We start from the raw sequence: 20,578 nt of genomic DNA on the forward strand, positions 1-20,578 counted from the left end.
CTCTCTTCCCTGGAGCCTTTGCGCACGGCCCAGGAGCTTTTGCGCACGGCCCAGGAGCTTTTGCGCACGGCCCAGGAGCCTTTGCGCTGCAGCGTTCATGTCCCCCAGCCGCTGCGCGGCCCGGTGCCAGGTACTCCACGGCCCGGCACCGGTCCGCGGACCGGGGGTTGGGGACCACTGTTCTAGGGCACTAATAAAAATATAAATTTAAAAAAGGGGGATTCTTTTGTAGAGGAACTCAACTTGTCTAAAATCCTTTCCTCTTTTTTTATTCCTTGCTATAATTGCTCATCTATATAATGCAAAGAGAAATTACTGCATGTCATCTAAATTAATTTTATCAACGGCTATAGGAAGAAAAATACATTTAGAAAAAGATTATTGATGTAAAACATGCATTTTGGTTTTGGGTTCTGCTTCTCCCATCTCTTCTACCTATTTTCTAGTTCCATCAAAAATGCATAAAATAACTGTTACGTTACATATCAATTTTTTTCTGTTCTATCCATTGTCACTCACTGTAGTACCAGACTAATTTGATAAATGCAAGCAGGACTGAAACCGCAACAAGGCAACTGAGAAAACAGAGGGAGGTGTCAGCAAGAATCCCTTGAGGATTGCAAAACCACAAAACTCACTTAGGGAACCAAATCCACAGAAAGCGAAATGGAAAGTCACACACCAAAAGAACTGGAGTGAGAACTGAATGTACTTATTATGCATTTTGTTTCAACAATAAGTAGTTGCAAAAGCTACACTGACATACAACAGTAAGTTATTTATAATTGTGGCAAGTCCTTGCAGCATTTTAATCATGAGAATTATGAGAACTAAAATTGTTCCATTGATAGATTGGCATCTTAATCCATTGTCCACATTCTCTGAGATACTCCACCATTCCCATTAGGCCTGCAGAATATTCATTCCTCCAGAATAATGCTCAACAGCAAGCCAGTTATGTTGGGGGAAAGGATTGTTTTTCTATCAGCTGTGGTCTAACTAATTGTTAATAACAGTTGATGCGTATTATGCTTTTTTATTTTAAAATTATTTGAAAAGCCTGAACACTGTGAATTTTTATTTATTTATTTAAAAGATTTCTACCCGTTCATGGAAGAACTTGCAAAATGAGTGGCAAAAATAGCAATATCATGGAAAGAGAAAATATTAAAATATATTAAATATTAGTGAGTAGACTAAAGAACGGTTGTCACTTATACACTATATCTTAATGATATATAAAGAATAATTCCCAGCTGTAGAAACATACTTGGAAAAGATAGCTCAGCATAGCAGCTCATTCTCCAAAAGCCTGTTAACTCATACACTAAAAGTATATACAATGTTACATAATTCCAAAAAGAACTGTAAAAATCAATGAAAAATATTTTAATGTGTTTTTTAAAATATATAACAAAAAGAAGTTGGTTTATTGATGGCTTTCAAAATTATAAGCATTATCAATCAATAATTTTGTACCTACATTGTAATTTGTTATATTGTACTAAAGCAAATTGAAAGACCCATTGCACATGAAAAACTAAAGAAAGAAGAAAAAGGAATATTTTAAATCCCCTGAAGACAGCCCTAGGTTTAGGGAAGTAAACATGGATATAAGCAATCCTTCAGATATTCTTGTTATAAACAAGGGAAATTAACAGGCATTCACATTTATCTAAGCTAATGTTTTTGTCATGATCATGTAATAAAATAATCTCAAATATAATTATTTCCATTTAAATAAAGACATTAAGGATAGTTAATGTTTCACATAGTTATTTTGAAATCAGAATTAGTAGATTAAGTCGGAAAGTGCAACCACATCCAAGGTCAATAATTATAATATATACAACAACCAGGCAGTCTTGGCAGGATTGAACCAAAATCCATTCCTCCCCATCCAGACCTAGTCTCCGGACACTGGATTATTAACAACTCACCTGTATAGTCCAGGATTGAGATGTGCAGTTAGTATCATCTGTGTTGTAAACTCAAAAGGTTTCACATGCCACAAGCAGGTCTTTTCCTTCCACTAGCTCATATTTTCTGATCTTGCACAAAAACCACAGGATGGCATGTCCTTTAAATATTTGGGTTAGCTTCTGATTCAAATGTGTTTTAAATGTTATTTTTAATTTAAGAAAGAGAATCCCTAATGTAAATATTATGTTCAGGTTGAAAAACTGGGTGAAAACACACTGTCATTTTATATTTTCACAAGCCTCCTTCAATTGTGAGAAGTATTTAACCTTACCCAGAGCTTTCTGAGGGAAAAAGAAAGCGGCACATAATACATTTCTCCCCTCCTGGAATATATTTGCTTTATTGATACATTAAAAAGAAAAAATGTCAATTTAAGGCAAACAGGGTGTTAGGGTGTGTGTAAAAAGTATTTGTTGCTTGTGCAACGAGCAGAGCAAAAACACACAGGGAAGGAGATAAACGTATAGCTCGTGTGAGAAAATACTTTATATACAAGATAAGAAGCAGTCTCGGTGTAAGTAAAACAGTCCAAGGTCATAAACAGTAATATCAGTCCAGTAAGTATCTTCCCTTACCAAAGCAAACAGACTTTAGTAACTCTCGGTATACAGTACCATATACCAATCCAGTCTAACACCAATCAGCAGAAAAACGCAGGAAGCAACAGTAACAGGATCAATCAGGAACAAGGAATGCTTCTCTGCGCTGCTTATTTATGCACTGTAGCCTAATTGCAGGGTTCAGCAAACCCTGATTACGTGGCTCAGTTGTTTCTTAAAGAAACAGATATATTGCCTGACCAACAAGTTAGGAGTAAGCTACAAGCTGAACCTAACATTCTCCCCATTGGGCAGGACAATATACACAATAGATACAGAAACAAAAATACACATCCAAATCATACATTGTACAGTGGTATCAGTTACATTTCAGATTCTTAATCCAAATCTTTCACAACAATTGGTGTGTTTAATGGCACCTTGCGCTTTGGTAAAATTATCGGCAATATTGTCCTCTGATGCGCAATATTCCAATGTAATCATGTTATCCTTAACACATTGCCGAACATTCAGATAACGTATATCAGTGTATTTAGTCCTTGTCTTTACAGCAAGATTTGTTGCCATTTTAATGGCTGCCTGGTTATCTTCATAAACCGTAATAGGATAGTCCATTTTGAATCCAATATCTTCCATCAACTGTTTATAATAAATCAGTTCAGTACATATAAGTGATAGACAAGAAAACTCCGCTTCCATGGTAGACAAACTGATGTGTTTCTGGCGAATTGATCTCCATCCAATCAGGCAGCCCTATTAAGTCTAAAAAGACTACCTCCAAAGGTTTAGTTGTTTTAAACCCATTGCAGCAGTTTGCAGGTGTAACTTTACTTTTATGCTGGTTACAAGTATTACAGTTCAGGTATTTGCTGCAAGCCCTTAACTTAATGCCTTTAGACTGCTTAACAGTCGAATGCAACAACCTGAAATTCAGATGACCAAGCCTTCTATGTAGTAAATGTACGCATTCATCATGTGAAGGGACTGTAGTTACTGCAGAATTAGAAAACGACTTATTTGTCATTAGGGATAAGTCATTACTGTTAGTTCAGTCAAAAGCTAAATTTGGAAATGTAAAGCCGCATGATGAATGCTACAAGCTGAACCTAACACAGGGCTAAAGGCTAAGAAAATGGTTTTTTTCAAAAGGCACATACAAGCCAAGCTCCCTTAATCATTTTTAAAACCTGAACATTGGACATGTGTAAATCTCTACCTCAAAAGGCTCTTCGGGAAAAGATTAAACTTTCTAGCACATAAGTCAAGACATTCTAGTCCTCACAATTCTGCAATCATGAAGATTTTACTCATGTTCAATCAAATTCTAATGTTTTTATGTTTATTCATGTTCTTGCTAAGCAAGACCAGCATGTTTTGCAACATCTCCAGTTTTACCGATCATGAATTCTCATTAACTTCCAAATAAATTAATAGATTACTAGAAAAGTTCAAAGTTTATTTTTAATCATCAGTAAACACTATCCTAATTATTAATAAAGTCTGAAAATTAATGATTTTTACCCATAAAAATAATATTGAACCACAATATTATAACTTTCTGATAAAGGCTATAATTCCTGTAAGGAACTTCTTCTTTCCTTCCTCTTTTACCACTTCAGGTGTTGAGGGAGACACCAAGTTCTGGCTCTTGCTCTTCCTGCAGTCTCAACCATTGTTATTTGGTGCTGTTGTAGTGTGGCCACCCTTTGTCTCTCCCTCTTCTTCTGGGTCTGCCTCAGGTTCTTTGACCTTCTCCTCTTTTTGTATATGCCTTGTATGGTATGGAATCCCACTGCATTCTCTCCAGGTGAGCAAACCACTTTATTTGCTGGTTTTGTATGTAGTTTAAAATTATTTCTATGATCTCATTTTTTATTTTATTTCTTCTGCTCATTCCAGCAGCTTTCCTCAGACATCTCATTTCCGTGGTGACTCACTTTCGCTTATATTTTATTTTAAGTGTCCATTTTGGCACTGGTAACCTAAGGGGGGGGATGAATATGCTTCGTATGAGATGCTTCTTTGTACTGATCGGTACTGTCTTATTTTGTAGGAGTGAGCTTCTATAAGGAACAAGACTAGATATTGTGATGGGGGAATTTTGTCACCTTTTTAAACTTTCATTTCATTGAGGGACAACAAACTTTCAGTTGCAGAATAAATATTTATGTATGCTTTCACAACTCAACCTTCCTTTATTTATATTATATTACCTAAGGGACTTACTCCCCTATCAATTATTAAAATTTTAGAAAATTGCTATTTAGCCTGAAACATAATATACATATTATTTTAACTTTGCATGCTTCTTTCTCTTTTTTATATTATCAATTTTTATTAGTTTATAATGTAGCATACAAACAAAATGCAAAAGTAAATAGTAGGAGAAAAAGGGAGGAGAAAAATGGAGGAAAGAGAGAGGGGAAAAAAAAGAAAAGGCATTGACGACTCCCTTCGGTGTAGTAAAATAAGATATTAACATCAAACCTCAACGTTTTACTTTTATATAATAGTTTAAACTAGCCATTTCTATAACAACAAATTTGTTTAATCAGTAAAACCCAAAGTCAAAGTTTCATTTTTTTTCCACCTCAAGCACAAAATCTAGAAGCGATTTCCAAGTAGAAATAAAAGTATTTACATTTTTTTTTCTTTGATCAAAGCACTCAATTTAGCCATTTCTGTTAACTCCATCAGTTTCTGCAGCCATTTGTCCATTGTGGGGATCACAGTGGCCTTCCATTTCTGTGCATAGAGTAGTCTTGCTGCCGCCAACATATATAACATTAAAGTTCCAATTTTTTTTCCAAAGTCCTTTTCCATTAAAATAAAAGTCTCTGGTCTTCTATTTATATTCACTTTAAGATTTTTCTGTATTAAGATATGAATCCTGCTCCAATATTTATTTGCTTTATCTATTTATGTACACCATAAATAATAAAAAGTCCTTTCTTTACTTTTACATTCCCATTTGAAATACCATTATACATTCTTGACATCTTGTCTGGAGTTAAATACCAATGATACATCATCTTATAGAAGTTTTCTTTTAAGTTACAATTTAATATAAATTTTAAAGCTTTCTTCCACATGTTCTCCCATTGTTCAAGCATTACATTATATCCAAAGTTCCTTGCCCCACTGAATCATACAATGCTTTACTTGTTCATTTCCCAAATTTAAATTCAATAACATTTTATAGAGTTTAGCAATAATATGTTCATCGTTACTGTACATAAAGGTTTCCCATTCATTTTTAACAATTAAACCCATAATTCTTTTTGTCTAATTTAAATCTTTCTTTCAATTGTAGATATGTAAACCAATGGCAGACGTGACCTTCCTTCTGATTCTGGCTCCTCCTTAAACTTGAGGATAGGGTCACTCAAGTTGAAAGACATTATTTTACCATAAGTCCACCAGACTTATGGGTTTCGTCATCATGCATGCTTCTTTCTCAAAAGGCAAGGCAGTGCCGTAAGAGCCGAATGTCTTAAGTCACACTCAAAAAGTAGGGCAAGGAGAAAAATTAATGGCAGTTGCATTCTCATTTCTATTTAATCAAATTAAATATGCTAATGCACAATTATATGCATTTCATCATTCCCCTTCTCTGTCATATAACAAAATACAATTTAGAAATTGCATATTACAATATGTACACATTACAGGTAGTCCTCGACTTATATTTAGTGGCCGTTCAAAGTTATGGCGGCACTAAAAAAAAAAAAGTGACATGACCATTTTTCACACTTACAATCGTTGCACCATGGTCATGTGATCAAAATCCAGAGGCTTGGCGATTGCAGTGTCCCAGGGTCATGTGATCACCTTTTGTAACCTTCTTACAAGCAAAGTCAATAGGGAAGACTGATTCACTTAACAACCGTGTCATTAACTTAACAACTGCAGGGATTCACCTAGCAACTGTGAAAGAAAGGTCATAAAGTGGGCCAAAATTCACTTAACAAATGTTTCGCTTAACAACAGAAATTTTGAGTTCAGTTGTGGACTACCTGCACAATATTACAATTTTTGGAACTCACTGGAAGTTGCATCAAACTTTTGAAAACTACTTGCTATCCTGGACTTATTGTCCAAATCGGCTAAGGTTGCATTTCAGTTGCAGATGAAGCATGATTTTTCAGATCTAAATTAAGTGGACAAACTCCATGAATAAATCATTTCCACTGTAGAAAATATCCGTCTATCACAAGCAAAGCTCTGCAGCTGTCAACAGAAGGAGATTCTCTGTTGTTCTCGGCCTCATTTGATTCTGATCCCGAGACAGAGGAACAGCTGAAGTCTCAAAAAGGAAAATGGGGATGTCCAGCACTGAAAACTGAAACCATGACATTTGCCTTAAATAATTTCTGACCAGGAGCCAAATATGCAAAATAAGTTTTGCCTACCAAGGGACAGTATCCCTTTTCCTCCCACACTTGAATCAGCCTGGGAAGAAATTTCCAGTAGCAGCTAGCTGTTTATTTAGCTAGCCTTTCCTTCTGAATGAATGCAAAAGATTTGATTCTCCAGATGCAGAACATATTCTTTCTAACAATCCAATAGCCTCTCTTCTGCTCAGGATTTTCCCAAAAGGGACCGGGTAAACAGGTAGCCGCCTGCAAATGTAGTAACTTGCAATTGTACATTTGGGTGGATGAGCAATAAATTAGAACCTCTTTAATTTATAATCTAATTAATCATAGTCACAGATGTGTATATTTTCTAAATCAGGCTACTAGTTTTGCTCACAAAAAGTTTCATATCAGCTATATTCAATTTAAGAACAAATGTATTGCAGATTGATTCTACTATCAATTCTGATATGATGAAATAAAATTTAATTTATTAAACTCTATTTTTATCTCTACTTCTAAATTGCTTATTGATGGGGAATGTATTTTATGGGTGCTACTACACCATACATCTTGATCTGTCACTATTCTCAAACTAATCAAATATTTCCCATTTTAATATTGTGGGGTATTGCCTTTTAACTTGCCTTTTATCTTATTTTTATTGTGATTATCAAATGGTTATTCTCATGTTTGTTTAGCTGTAAATTGCCAAGTATTTCTAGATTTTTGCAATATACAAAGACTGGAATAAAAATAATGAATCACCTCTTTAAAATTATTATTATAGTGTACAGTACTTTGTATTGGTTTTTCCTCTTAGAAATAATCCTGTGATCACGTATTGCTCCTGAATTAACTTGGGTTGCCTATTGTAATTTGTTTGCTCAGTAGAAGAGACTCAATGCTGATGTATTTTTCTGCAATTGTGTTTGCATAACTTTAAATTAATCGTGTTCTTCTCAATTACCCCAATGGTACCCCAGTTTAGACAATATATTCAGTCATAACTAAGCACAATTCCACAATTCCTGACTTTACACAACATTTTAGGCTAAATGTAACTGGTTGTTTATGGTTCAGCATTTTGTGCCAATACAGCAGCTACTGTGGAACTGTAGTCAAACAATCCACTGTATTCTTCCACAAATGTCATAAATCTGTATCCATATGGGTAGATAGGCTGTATCTCTTTCCAGGAATCAAGCTGCAACATCTCACAAAATGAATATTATAAACAATCTAGCAATCTAGCCCATATTTATTCAACAGATGAACTGTTGTAATTGATTGCTCAGCGTATGTGTTTTAAATAGGGATTGGTCCAAAGAAAGGCAATGCCAAAGAATGTTCAAACTATCACACCATTACACTTATTTCATATGCTAGTAAAATTATGCTTAAAATTCTACAAGCTAAGCTCAAGCAGTATGTGGATCGAGAATTACCAGAAGTACAGGCAGGATTTCGAAGAGGCAGAGGAACTAGAGATCAAATTGCCAACATATGCTGGATCATGGAGAAAAATATCTACTTCTGCTTCATTGACTATGCTAAAGCTTTTGATTTGTGTGGATCACAACAAATTGTGGCAAGTTCTTACAGAGATGGTAGTACCAGACCATTGTATTTGTCTCTTGAGAAACCTATATGTGGGTCAAGAAGCAATAGTGAGAACTGGACACGGAACCACCAATTGGTTCAAAATTTGGAAAGGAGTCCGGCAAGGCTGTATACTGTCACCCTGCCTATTTAATTTATATGCAGAGCACATCATGAGAAAGGCTGGGCTAGATGAATCAAACGTTGGAATTAAGATTGCCGGGAGAAATATCAACAACCTCAGATATGCAGATGATACCACTCTAATGGCAGAAAGTGAAGAGGAACTAAAGAGCCTCTTGATGCGGGTGAAGAAGGAGAGTGTAAAAGTTAGCTTGAAACTCTACATTAAGAAAACTAAGATCATGGCATCCTCTCAATTCCTGGCAAATAGATGGGAGAGAAATGGAGGTAGTGACAGATTTTATTTTCCTGGGCTCCAAGATCCCTGCAGATGGAGACTGCAGCCAAGAAATTAAAAGACGCTTGCTCCTGGGAAGGAAAGCTATAGCAAATTTAGTTAGCATTCTAAAAAGCAGAGACATCACCCTGCCAACAAAAGTGTATATAGTCAAGTCCATGATTTTCCCAGTTGCAATGAATGGCTGTGAAAGTTGGACCATAAGAAAGGCTGAGTGCCAAAGAATCGAGGCCTTTGAACTATGGTGCTGGAAAAGACTCCTGTGAGTCCCTTGGACTGCAAGGTGATCAAACCGGTCAGTCCTAGAGGAGATCAACCCTGACTGCTCTTTAGAAGGCCAGATCCTGAAGATGAAATTCAAATACTTTGGCCACCTAATGAGAAGGAAGGACTCACTGGAGAAGAACCTAATGCTGGGAAAGATTGAGGGCAAAAGAAGAACACGACGTCAGAGAACGCAATGGCTAGATGGAGTCACTGAAGCAGTAGGCATGAGCTTATATGGAATCCAGAGGAGAGTAGAGGACAGGAAGGCCTGGAGAAAAATTGACCTTGGGGTCATGATAGGTCAGACACAACTTCGCAACTAACAATGACAACAAAAAAGTCTTAAGGACTTTTTCCCTCACACCTCTGCAACTCCCCTGACTTCACCTCTCTTACTTTACCTGTAATAGCTAAAAACTTCCCACTGTGAAAACTGCAACTTCATCTAGACCACAGGTGTCAAACTGGTGGCCTGTGGGCCAGATGCAGGCCACACCAACCCCAGCTCCGCAAAGGCAAAAAATGTCACGATACATCACTTGATGCAATTGAGTTTGACACCCAGGACCTAGACTTTCTGCAATATAAATCTTCACATAGATTAAAAACAAAAATTCTATCCTCAAAGTACATCATCCTGGTTGGCCCCACTCATTTAACATAGTGCCCTGCCCACTGCAATCATTACTCCCTTCCTCAAATATTAAGGTAGATGCTGGTCATCAAAATTTCTCACCCCTACTTTACAGTGTAATCCAGGGGTGTCAAACTCAAGGCCTGGGGGCCAGATCCAGCCTGTGGGGTGCCTAGATCTGGTCCATGGGCCCATCCTGGAAACAGCGAAGCACCAGCTCATAGTGCCTCTGCTAGAGAAAATGGAGCTTGGGAGAGCCAGCGCAGCCCACCCGGGCTATGTTTTGGGCCGTGACAGCCTCCTGCAGCCCTCCGCCAACAAAAATGGAGCTGAGGCGGGCTGTGCATGGCCTCCTTAAACTCCGTTTTTGCTGGCAGAAGGCTGTAGGAGGCCGTCACGGCCAAAAATGGACCCTTGATGAGTCTCATCGAGCTGGCCACGCCTACCCTGGCCACACCCCTGCTCATGCCCCCCCAGCCCCCTGAGGTCAAACACAACCCTGATGCGGCCCTCAATGAAATCGAGTTTGACACCCCTGGTGTAATCCATTGAGTATTACAAATGTGTGTTGTAGGAGAGCTGTATTAGTTTGTAATAGCAAAAAAAAAAAAAAAATCAGAAAAAGACTGGTGGCCCCTTTCCCAACCAATGGATTTTATCAAAAGACATGCAACTTGTGAAAGTTTATGCCTTTCAAAAAACAAGTCCTTAGTCAGGAAAGATGTTACCAGACCTCTTCTGAAACATGGGCATTCTAGAAAGACAGGTGTTGGTTCCAAACCAGTGCCTCTTAATTCTATTGACGTATCCAGAAATATTGCAGTTGGTAAAATAAACAGAATGCAAATTCATTAAGGTAAAAAGGCAGGGATTACTGATTTCATGGTATATCTTGGTAAATTTATTGGACAAACTGTTATTCCACCCTTCCAGTAAATTTCCTGTGCATCTGTGCATGGTTTTGTGCAATTAGATCACCCTTTTAAACTTTCATCCTGATGAGCAACTGTTGGTTGCTATAACAGAGTCTCTCTTAACAACAATAAAGCAGGCAAATCCAAACACAAAACAGCCAGCAGTAGTTAATTACCAAAATTAGCGCTAATGGAGCAGATTATCTCAAGTAATAAAAATAACTGGTTATCAAGAGTTCTGAAGCAGGTATCTAGCTCTGGTATCCCTTTAAATTGGCAGCAGTACGACTATAGGCAGATCCGAAATTGGATTGCACAGATATTTAAGGACATAAGTGCCCAATCGGATATTGCACAGGTGACAGCAGTAAAAGTTTGCCCCTGGTTATCAGCCAATAAACAAATTTTCAGAATAAAAAATATTTAGCTGTGCCTTTGTTTCCCGTCCTGAGAAGATTCTTTACAAAATTGAGGTTGGATCAACTTGGAACAAATATGCTCTGGGGTAGATATAAGGGTATTCCTGTAAGGGAAAGGGTCTGTCTATGTGGGACATAGACAACATCCCACGTAATTTTTGATTGCCCCCTATATTCAGACCTGAGGGAACATCAACTGGGCAGGATCTTTTATACCAGCACCCCTAAGTCTAAAGAGCACTTTTTGTGATATTGTTTGTTAGGTTCCAACTTGCAGTTGGTAAAATGGATTGCTAAATTTGTGGTAAAGTTGATGGGAAGGAGGACAAAGTTGGTGCAGCAAAATGCGGTAGATTGTAAGAATGACCACTTGATCTAACAATGTAATTTTAATAGCAGTTAACACTGATTGGGTAGATGCAGGGGCGACATTATAATATAATTTTATTTATATTTAAATGGTACTTTAAATTATTGTATTTTATCCCGATTTTATTTTAGATCGTATTTTATTCTAATTGTATTTTAACTGCGAGTTATTCCAATCTTACTTAATTTGTTTTACCAAACCTTTGTAATGATTTGTCTTTGTAATTCTGCACTTGATATGGCCCAAAGGGCTAATCAATAAATAAAAATTGAATAGTTAATTGTGGAATTTGTTAACAACTCATGACCAAACCATTTCACACCCTGAGTGGGAAGTGCCTACATACTTCTATTAAGCAATAGTTCAAAAACTAAGTAATCATTGTGCATATCTCTTTAACAAGAAGAAACAGAGAAGTAACTCCTCCTACAGGATGTTGGCTTCCAAAGGAAAAAGGAGGCTTGGAACTCATATAACCTGACTTCTGTAGTGCAACTGAGATTTTGCTTTCTGTTTTTACTTCTCTCAACCTCAGAATTGGGCTCTTGTTGCTAGGAGCTACTAAGAATTTTAGGATGGCCCAGCAATTTGTAGATAGTCATATTGCATCTGATAAAGTGGTTATATTTGGAAAGAACAGTTGCCCTTTCTGTAAAAGTGCATTAGATCTTCTGAAACAAATTAATATCAAGCCTGGCCACTTGGAATATATTGATCTTACAAGCCAAAAGAATATGGATGCCATTCAAGACTACCTTATGCAGTTAACGGGTGCCCGAACGGTGAGTTTTCTTTAAAAACAGAGTGAAAGAAGAATGTTATAACTAAGAGTGAGATCATGTGTTTTGCCTTCTGAGTATATAAGGAAAAGGTCTCTGTTTTCATGTGGCTGTTTTCCAATAATATAACCCACATAATATGTTCTTTTAACAGTTGAACTGTTGGTATAATATTGCTTTTCCAACAAGGTGAAATGTGGATGAGGAAATAGCTGAATAATTATCTGAAACAAAGTCACCAGCTACAGGATTTGTGTCTGGATCATATTATGTAGGTGGATACAATGAGTTTTGGGCTGCATTCCCATATGTAAATGGGGTTTATTTGGAGCTAGTTTATGTGTTATGAATCAACCCAACTTCTGCAGTTTGTAAACTCTGGTTTGGGTTTAGTGAGATGTGATAAATGTAATAAACTTTGAGATTGTAAAGGGAAGCAATATTGAGCTCTTACAGCTGTTAACAAAGCTCAGAAAAATGGATGAAGTGGGTTATGTGCTCTTTGTGTCTAAATATAGCTTGTTTCTTCATCTGGTTCCTCAGAATGTAAAGTGCTCAGAGCAGTGCTCCATTCTGTCTTTGCAAAATCCTTACCTGGTGTCTTAGACTGGGAGAGGTAAAATTTGAATCCTGGATCTATCTTTGGAAACAGCACTATTTAGGGACCAGAATGCAATATCTCTTTGAAGTTACGGGAATATAAATGACTATAGACAACCCATGATGCATTGAATCATTCTTTCAGAGATAAACTGAATAACGGGGGGGGGGAGACAATGGGAAAGGGAGTAACTTCTGACTTCCTGATTAAGATTTGCTTGTGGGAAGCTGGCAGAGAATATAAGAAATCATTCCTCCTCCTCTTTAGTTAACCTGTAGAATTTCCTGCCCCTTTCCTTGGGGGGGAGGGAGAGAAAAGGACTGAGGACTATGAGGACAACTGCATCCCCACTCCCTATCCCTCCAGGGAAGAATCACCCATTGACTGATAGCATCCCCCAGTCAGCCCTACCTTACCAGCAGGCACCCAAGTCACTGCCTTGTCCTTCCCTCACTGCCCTCACTATTAAGAGATTTCAAATTTGTGTCTCAATTCCAAAGCAGTCAATCACTCTTGCCTGTTGGGCCTTACCACCAACCAATTCCACAGCAGCCAGAGGGGGACAGAAAAGGGGGCAGAAAAGAGGGCAGGGATATACTTCTCCCATCTTCTCTTATACTGTGTATCTATGGTTTTTGGGGAAATGTAGTCCCAAATGTAGTTGGAAGAAGCAGTGGTGCTGAAACAGCAGCAACTTTGCCAAATTTCAGTCCCATGATAGTAGTCGGTCCCGGATTTTGAATGCATTCTTTAAGTCAGCCCATTTGTGGTATGTTGATTCAAAAATTGTTGCACTGTGATGCATCTATTTGTCTAGTTGAAGGTTACAAACACAGAGTTTTAGTAGTATATAAACCAATATATTGTTATTAACTTTTGCAAGACAACTTTCTCAGTGATTATTCTGGGAATTGTCTGGGATGGTGAACCTTTTCTGGACTGAATCCCCAAAATGCAATGTGCACGCAGTCCCACATATGTGCCCTGTGTATGCACACTCAGGGGGCCTGCATAGCCCTCCACATGCGCCTTGCCCCCCAATGCATGCACACATGGCTTGCCCACACATGCCCTGCGCATGCATGACAGAGACCCAACAACCAGCTGGCTGGTGGAATGCGGGTGCGCATGCAGAGCAGAGCTGAACTGGGGCGACGGCTCGCATGCCCACAGAGAAGGCGCTGCATGCCATCTGTGGCACATGTGCCATAGGTTCGCCATCATGGATCTAGTGGATGCTACACTGATAAAGGTTGAGGTACATTCACATATTACTGAGTAAGTGGAAATATCATTTGGTGAGGGAAAATTGTTGTTGCTTTTTCCTAGTCATGGGATGCATTACTTAGAACAGTTGAAAAATCTACAAAATAGAGTTTTGTTTCTTTGTGAAAATATAGTGTGTTCACTCCATAATCTTGGAAGTTCTACAACTTAACCATGACTAGTATGCAATGAAATAGAGTATTTGAAATATTCCGACACAGCAGACATACTTAATAGGAAAATATTGCATATGTGTTCTGAACCAGCTGCATTGCATATAATAAGTTCTGTATTATATAAGGATGGAGTTCCATATAAATTTATTTCATATTGCAGTGGAGAAAACAGAAAGCCAGATTTCTACTTCCTGTTTACAGCTATGTAACTAAAATGTTTCTTTATATGCAAAGCAAGAGCCAAATAGATTTCTCTGCCTTCAGAACACAATACATGACAAATAGACCTGGAGCATTTCAGCCCCTCCCGAGAATAGCTCCAAGCAATTAATGTGAAACCAACTTGATACCTTTTTTACTCTCTCGCTTAATGGTTGAAGTATCCCTTCCCTTTGCTTGTCCCAAGAAGAGGAGGCATTGTAGAGTGAAAGAAGCTAGTTTCACTTAATAAATTACTGCATGTAAAAGGCATAAATGCAGTGTGAGTGAAAATGAATCCACCAAGCATCTCCTGTGTAAGCCTTGTAAAAATTGAAGCGTCTTTGGCAAACTATGGTAATTCTGAACTTTATTCTGTTTTGTGTTTATTGTAGGGAATCAAGTTTATTTAAAATCAACAATTTGTGTTACAAAATAGAATGCCATGAATGTAAAAAAACCCTGACGCTAGTTAAATGGAGCAGAGTCCCAAAATCAATGCCTTTCAAAAGCATGGCTCACTTCCTTCCGGTTTTGTTGCTTGGCTTTTGTAAGCTGATTTCAAAATGTTTTGACCTTTTGGGTAATTATTCAAATAGGGCAACAAAGATGTTTCATAGCAGGCAGGTATTTCTTCTTTGGCACAAAATTTGAGAATCAGTTTGGTGTAATGGCTAAAGTGGTAGTCTAGAAATCAGGAGATTGTGAGTTCTAGTCCTGACTTTGCAGGAAAGCTGACTGGATGATTTTGAGTTAATCACTCTCTCTCAGCCCAACTCATCTCACGGGGTGGTTGTTGTGAAGAAAAATAGGAGAAGAAAGGAGTATTAGGTATGTTTGCTGAGTTACTTTTAAAGTAATAAAGGTGGGATAAAAATCTATAAATAAATAAAATTTGAATGATGAGTCTTATGACAGACCGACTGTTGTAGCGATAGCTCAGTTTGACTGCTTTTTATCTCCATTGCAAAATATTTAGAGTTTTTCAACCCAACTTAAACTATATTAACAAAACAAAATATATAGACTTTTACTTGAAGCCCTTCTAAATCTATGTTGAATTGCAGCCCCTATAATCTCATCAATGTCAAATTGACTGGGGATTAATGGAATTGTCTGGCATTTTTAGAGAATTACTAAATTGAAAAATATGAAGTTGCAGATACAGCTAGATGTAATTCTAAGAGTTCTGAGCAAGCAAGTTAAGCTGCCTTGGGTTCTCCATACCCCATTTCCTTCCATCATTACACTGAATGCTTTCTGGCAAATATCAGAGACAGGAAACCAGCTACTAATCTGTCTGGCCCCAAGGGATGAGCAATTTACTTATTATTATGGTTGTTGTTTTTTGTTTGTTAGTTTGTTGTCTTTATGTTCTTACTGTTTATTTTTTATTTTTTTAGATTTTATAAGTCGCCCACAGTCTATTGGAGTGAACAGCCCTAACACATTTAAATAGTAATAAAATCTCCAGGCTTATCTTATTGGCATGATTTTTACTCATAGCTAATGATGCAGCTTTTAGCCTGCTCCTTTTCCTTACCTTATCATTTGTTACTCTAACAGCAATATTTAAAGTTTGTGTTTCATGATGAGACAGAAGTCTAAAGAGATTTTGTCTGCTAAGTAATATGTTATGCTTGCTTTCTAGGTTCCTCGAATTTTTATTGGGGAAACATGTATTGGTGGTTTTACAGATCTAGAGGCTCTAAACAATAGTGGAGAACTTTCTGTCATGCTAAAGAAGATTGGAGCTCTGTGAAGGTAAGCATCTAGGTGTGGTTCCAATTAATGTAATGGGATAAAGGAAATCAAGATTCCCTTTGAGAAAATTATCATCGGAGAGAGGCTTTTTACCTATAAGAACTTGCAAAGTCCCCATATACAAATAAACAGCATGTTAGTGGCTGCTTTTGCAGATAGCTTAGTGCACAGAACTACACCCAAGCAGTTGTATGAAGGCTGAGTTGCTTTGATGCTTAGCACATTAGTACCTTATTATAAAATGGGTGTCAAATTCACATCATCACGGCAGCATCACATGATGTATTGCAACTTTTTTCCCCTTCACCAAACCGGGCATGGGTGTGGCCAGCTCATGACACATCCGGCCCGTGGGCTGCGAGCTTGACAGCCCTGCTATAAAACATGATTGGCCCTTGACTAATATATATATATTTACTATCCTTTACTAACTTTGAGTATTCTACAGAAGCATGTAGTTCTTGGCATCCTGTAGAGCAGGGTTATGCAACTTTTTCAATAAAGAGGCCAGAGTTCCTTCTTACATATTGTAAAAGCCATATATCTATGGAGATTCTCAGTCATCCAGGTCATGGTTGTCCTGAAGGTGTTTTTTCAAGAGGCAACTGGACTTTCTGTTTTTTCTTTGAAGAAGTTTTGCTTTTCATCCAAGAAGCTTCTTGGATGAAAAACAAAACATCCTCAAAGAAAAACCAGAAAGTCCAGTTGCCTCTTGAAAAAACACCTTTGTAGAAGCCATGTTAGATGTCATGACATCACTGAACTGGTAACGGTTGACCTTTTCAGTTTCTTCTGTCTCTCATTCTTTCTCTTCATTTGGAAGAGGTTTGGATGTTAAACTGGCAACATGGGAGCTATAAGTCTTGCAGAGATTGAGGCATCTATTTTGTCTCCTAAATCACTACAGCACTTAGAAGCATTTGCCTAATTTATAGTGAGGTTCACTAATTTTAAACTGTGCAGTGAATATCCCCAAGCTTTTAAAATATTAAATATGCTTGAGCTATTTGCAACTTTCTAGCATTAGCAATGAGAAGATGCACCCCTGAGATGAACATTGGTGGGCCTTTAATCCACCTTTGAGTTATTCCCTCGTCCCAGATTAATAATTTCTAGTGAGAGTTACAAGAAGCAGACAAAAATCATATACATCTGGAAGGAGAGTTAAAGCAGGGAGAATAATCATACTGCCGGACTGTTCCTTGAAACCAAACAAGAATTTTTGAATTAGGATTAAGATATTGTTTACATTTCAGTGCAGAATGTGAGAAGTGCCTAATTTTGCATTTTCTAATAAATATTAAAATTGGATAATCTCCATTTTCCACATTTCACAAGTACTTTGTCAATTAAAATATTTGTTGATACTCTTCTCATACCGTGTTTTCCCGAAAATCAGATCCTGTCTTATATTTTTTTTTGAACTCTGAAATAAGCGCTTGGCCTTATTTTTGGGGAGGTCTTATTATGAGGAGGCAAGAGGAGCAAGATGGGGCTCCTCTTGCCATTTAACCTGATTTCCAGCTCTGTGTTTAAATATTTTCGGGGAGGGCTTATTTTTTGGGGGAGGCTTATTTTAGTGCATGCGCTCAAAAGCCTGATTGGGCTTATTATCAGGGGAGGTCTTATTTTCGGGGAAACGGTATTATTTGGTTAAAAATCTGTAATATAAAGAAAAGTTGCTGGCAAAATAAGGACATTAGGCAACATTGCAAACAAATTATATCTATATATCTATATCTATATCTATATATTTAATTATCTATCTATCTATCTATCTATACACACACACACACACACACACACACACACACACCATGTGCATACAAAATTATCAAGTTCAGTTATCAAAACATAACTTACGTTACATTAGAAATTAAGGAAAATTTTGATCTATGAGTCACCCAATGTACCTCAGTTTAACATACTGTAAGTATACTGAAATATTAAGCACTTGCCTTTTCTCCTTTTCCCTCTCCATTCTTTTTCCTTTTTATGTTGTGACTTTTCCAACTGCAAACTAGAAAGCAATTATTGCCTTGTTTTCATTAACCTATAAACTGCTTTGGCAATCTTTAACTCAAGAGCAAACAAAACAAATACTTTAATAACAGCTGAGTGTGTATCAGTGTTTCTTAAAATAAAGGTATCTTTTAACATTCAGCTCATTTTTTTTTAACTTGCTCATTTTCCTTTGTGTGGAAACTCTTTAATCTTTTTTTTTTTTTTAACTTTCAGAGCAACAATAACTACAGGATGAAATTACCCTGAAGCTGTACCTACAGGATTTGGGATTAGATTAATTGGGTCTCCCCTCTTGTCTTCACCAATTTTGTATTTCTGAAGGAAGGCAATACAAAAAAATAGTTTTGCTTACTCTCTGGGTCTAAGACACAGCTTTACCCTCCTTTGATTCCCTGTTAGTATGACTGTTTCTCTGCTAATAAAGTACACATAACCAGAATGAATAAAAAAATAATATTTGTTTCTTTTGTTGTCATTTGAGCAATTGGTAGCCCTCTACTCTCTCTGGAAGAGTTCATCTTTCTATTTATCATTTCAATTTATGTGGCTGTCCACTCATGACTTTCTGTGCTTTCTCTTTTTTTAATTACTTCTATCATTTACAGCTTGCTTTGAATCTCTGCAATTCCCCCTCCCCTCTCCTTTTTATCCCATATTTAAAAGGCTTCTTGACCTTATTCCAAAGTTTGAGAGTTCCTCTTGTAAATCGGGTCCCATATAATTCTTCAATGTTACGGTCCAGACTATCTCTCTTTGATTCAGCCAATATGCGTGGCACATAAGGGACAATGAGTTTGTCTTTTGATCCCTAGAACTATTTTATGATCACTTATGATAGTTGGGCACATTGTAAGAAGTCAACAATGAGCAAAAAACACACGATGAGTTTAGAAATAAGTATGTCTTAGATTGATGGCCCTCTGGTAGAATTTTTGCAGACTCAGTAATAAAAGCTAATAGCTGAGCATCTGGTAGTTGTTCTCCTGTTCCTTCTTATAATGCCAAGGGACACCTGAGATGATACTGCCTTGAAAGAGGCGGTGGTGAGGCCTCTCCTCAAGAAGCCGTCCCTGGATCCGGCAATATTGGCCAACTATCGTCCTGTCTCCAACCTTCGCTTCATGGCGAAGGTTGTTGAGAGTGTGGTCGCGAGACAGTTTCCACAATTCCTGGAGGAAACATCTTATCTAGATCCGTTCCAGTTGGGTTTCAGGTCTGGGCACAGCACGGAAACGGCATTGGTCGCGTTGGTTGATGATCTCTGGAGGGCTCGGGACAGGGGTTGCTCCTCTGTTCTGGTCCTGTTAGACCTCTCAGCGGCTTTTGATACCATCGACCATGGTATCATGCTGCACCGGCTGGAAGAGTTGGGGGTGGGAGGCACCGTATTGCAGTGGTTCTCCTCCTTTCTCTCCAACCGGTCGCAGTTTATGTTGGCAGGGGGGCAGAGGTTGACCTCGAGGCCTCTCGTCTGTGGAGTGCCGCAGGGATCGGTCCTCTCGCCCCTTCTGTTCAACATTTATGTGAAGCTGCTTGGCGAGATCATCCGTGGCTTCGGGGTGAGATACCATCAGTACACTGATGACACCCAGCTGTACATCTCCACCCCAGGCCACCCTAACGATGCCCTTGAAATGATGTCTCAGTGCCTGGAGGCTGTGCGGATCTGGATGGGGAGGAACAGGCTCAGGCTCAACCCTTCCAAGACTGAGTGGCTGTGGCTCCCGGCATCCCGATATAGTCAGTTGACTCCATCACTGACTATTGGGGGCGAGTCCTTGGCCCCCACAGAAAGGGTTCGCAATCTGGGAGTCCTCCTGGATATGCAGCTGTCCTTGGAGGAACATCTGGCGGCTGTAACCAGGGGGACCTTTTATCAGGTTCGCCTGATTCACCAGTTGCGGCCCTTTCTTGATCGGGATTCCCTGTGCACAGTCACTCATGCCCTCGTCACCTCTCGCCTTGACTACTGCAATGCTCTCTACATGGGGCTCCCCTTGAGGGGCACCCGGAGGCTCCAGCTGGTCCAGAACGCAGCAGCGCGGGTAGTGATGGGAGCAGCATGGTGCTCCCATGTAATACCGCTCCTGCGCGAGCTGCACTGGCTCCCGGTGGTCTTCCGGGTGTGCTTCAATGTGTTGGTTATCACCTTTAAAGCGCTCCATGCATAGGGCCTAGCTATCTTCGAGACCGCCTGCTGCTACCGACGACCTCCCAGCGACCCGTGCGCTCCCACAGAGA

The 20,578-nt window shown here is 38.4% G+C and overlaps 1 protein-coding gene across 1 annotated transcript; it reads left to right on the forward strand.

Annotated features, from left to right (window-relative positions):
• Positions 1-12,029: 12,029 nt before the first annotated feature.
• On the forward strand, positions 12,030-18,769 carry GLRX (glutaredoxin). Its single transcript, XM_070935749.1, has 3 exons — positions 12,030-12,310; positions 16,200-16,312; positions 18,551-18,769. Exons 1-2 carry the CDS (start codon positions 12,104-12,106, stop codon positions 16,308-16,310), a joined length of 318 nt encoding a protein of 105 aa, XP_070791850.1. The 5' UTR covers positions 12,030-12,103; the 3' UTR covers positions 16,311-16,312; positions 18,551-18,769.
• Positions 18,770-20,578: the final 1,809 nt, after the last annotated feature.

This window comes from Pituophis catenifer, unplaced genomic scaffold (assembly GCF_029215685.1).
Source record: "Pituophis catenifer annectens isolate HBS135680 unplaced genomic scaffold, rPitCat1.0.hap2 SCAF_2, whole genome shotgun sequence".
NCBI classification, from domain to species: Eukaryota; Metazoa; Chordata; class Lepidosauria; order Squamata; family Colubridae; genus Pituophis; species Pituophis catenifer.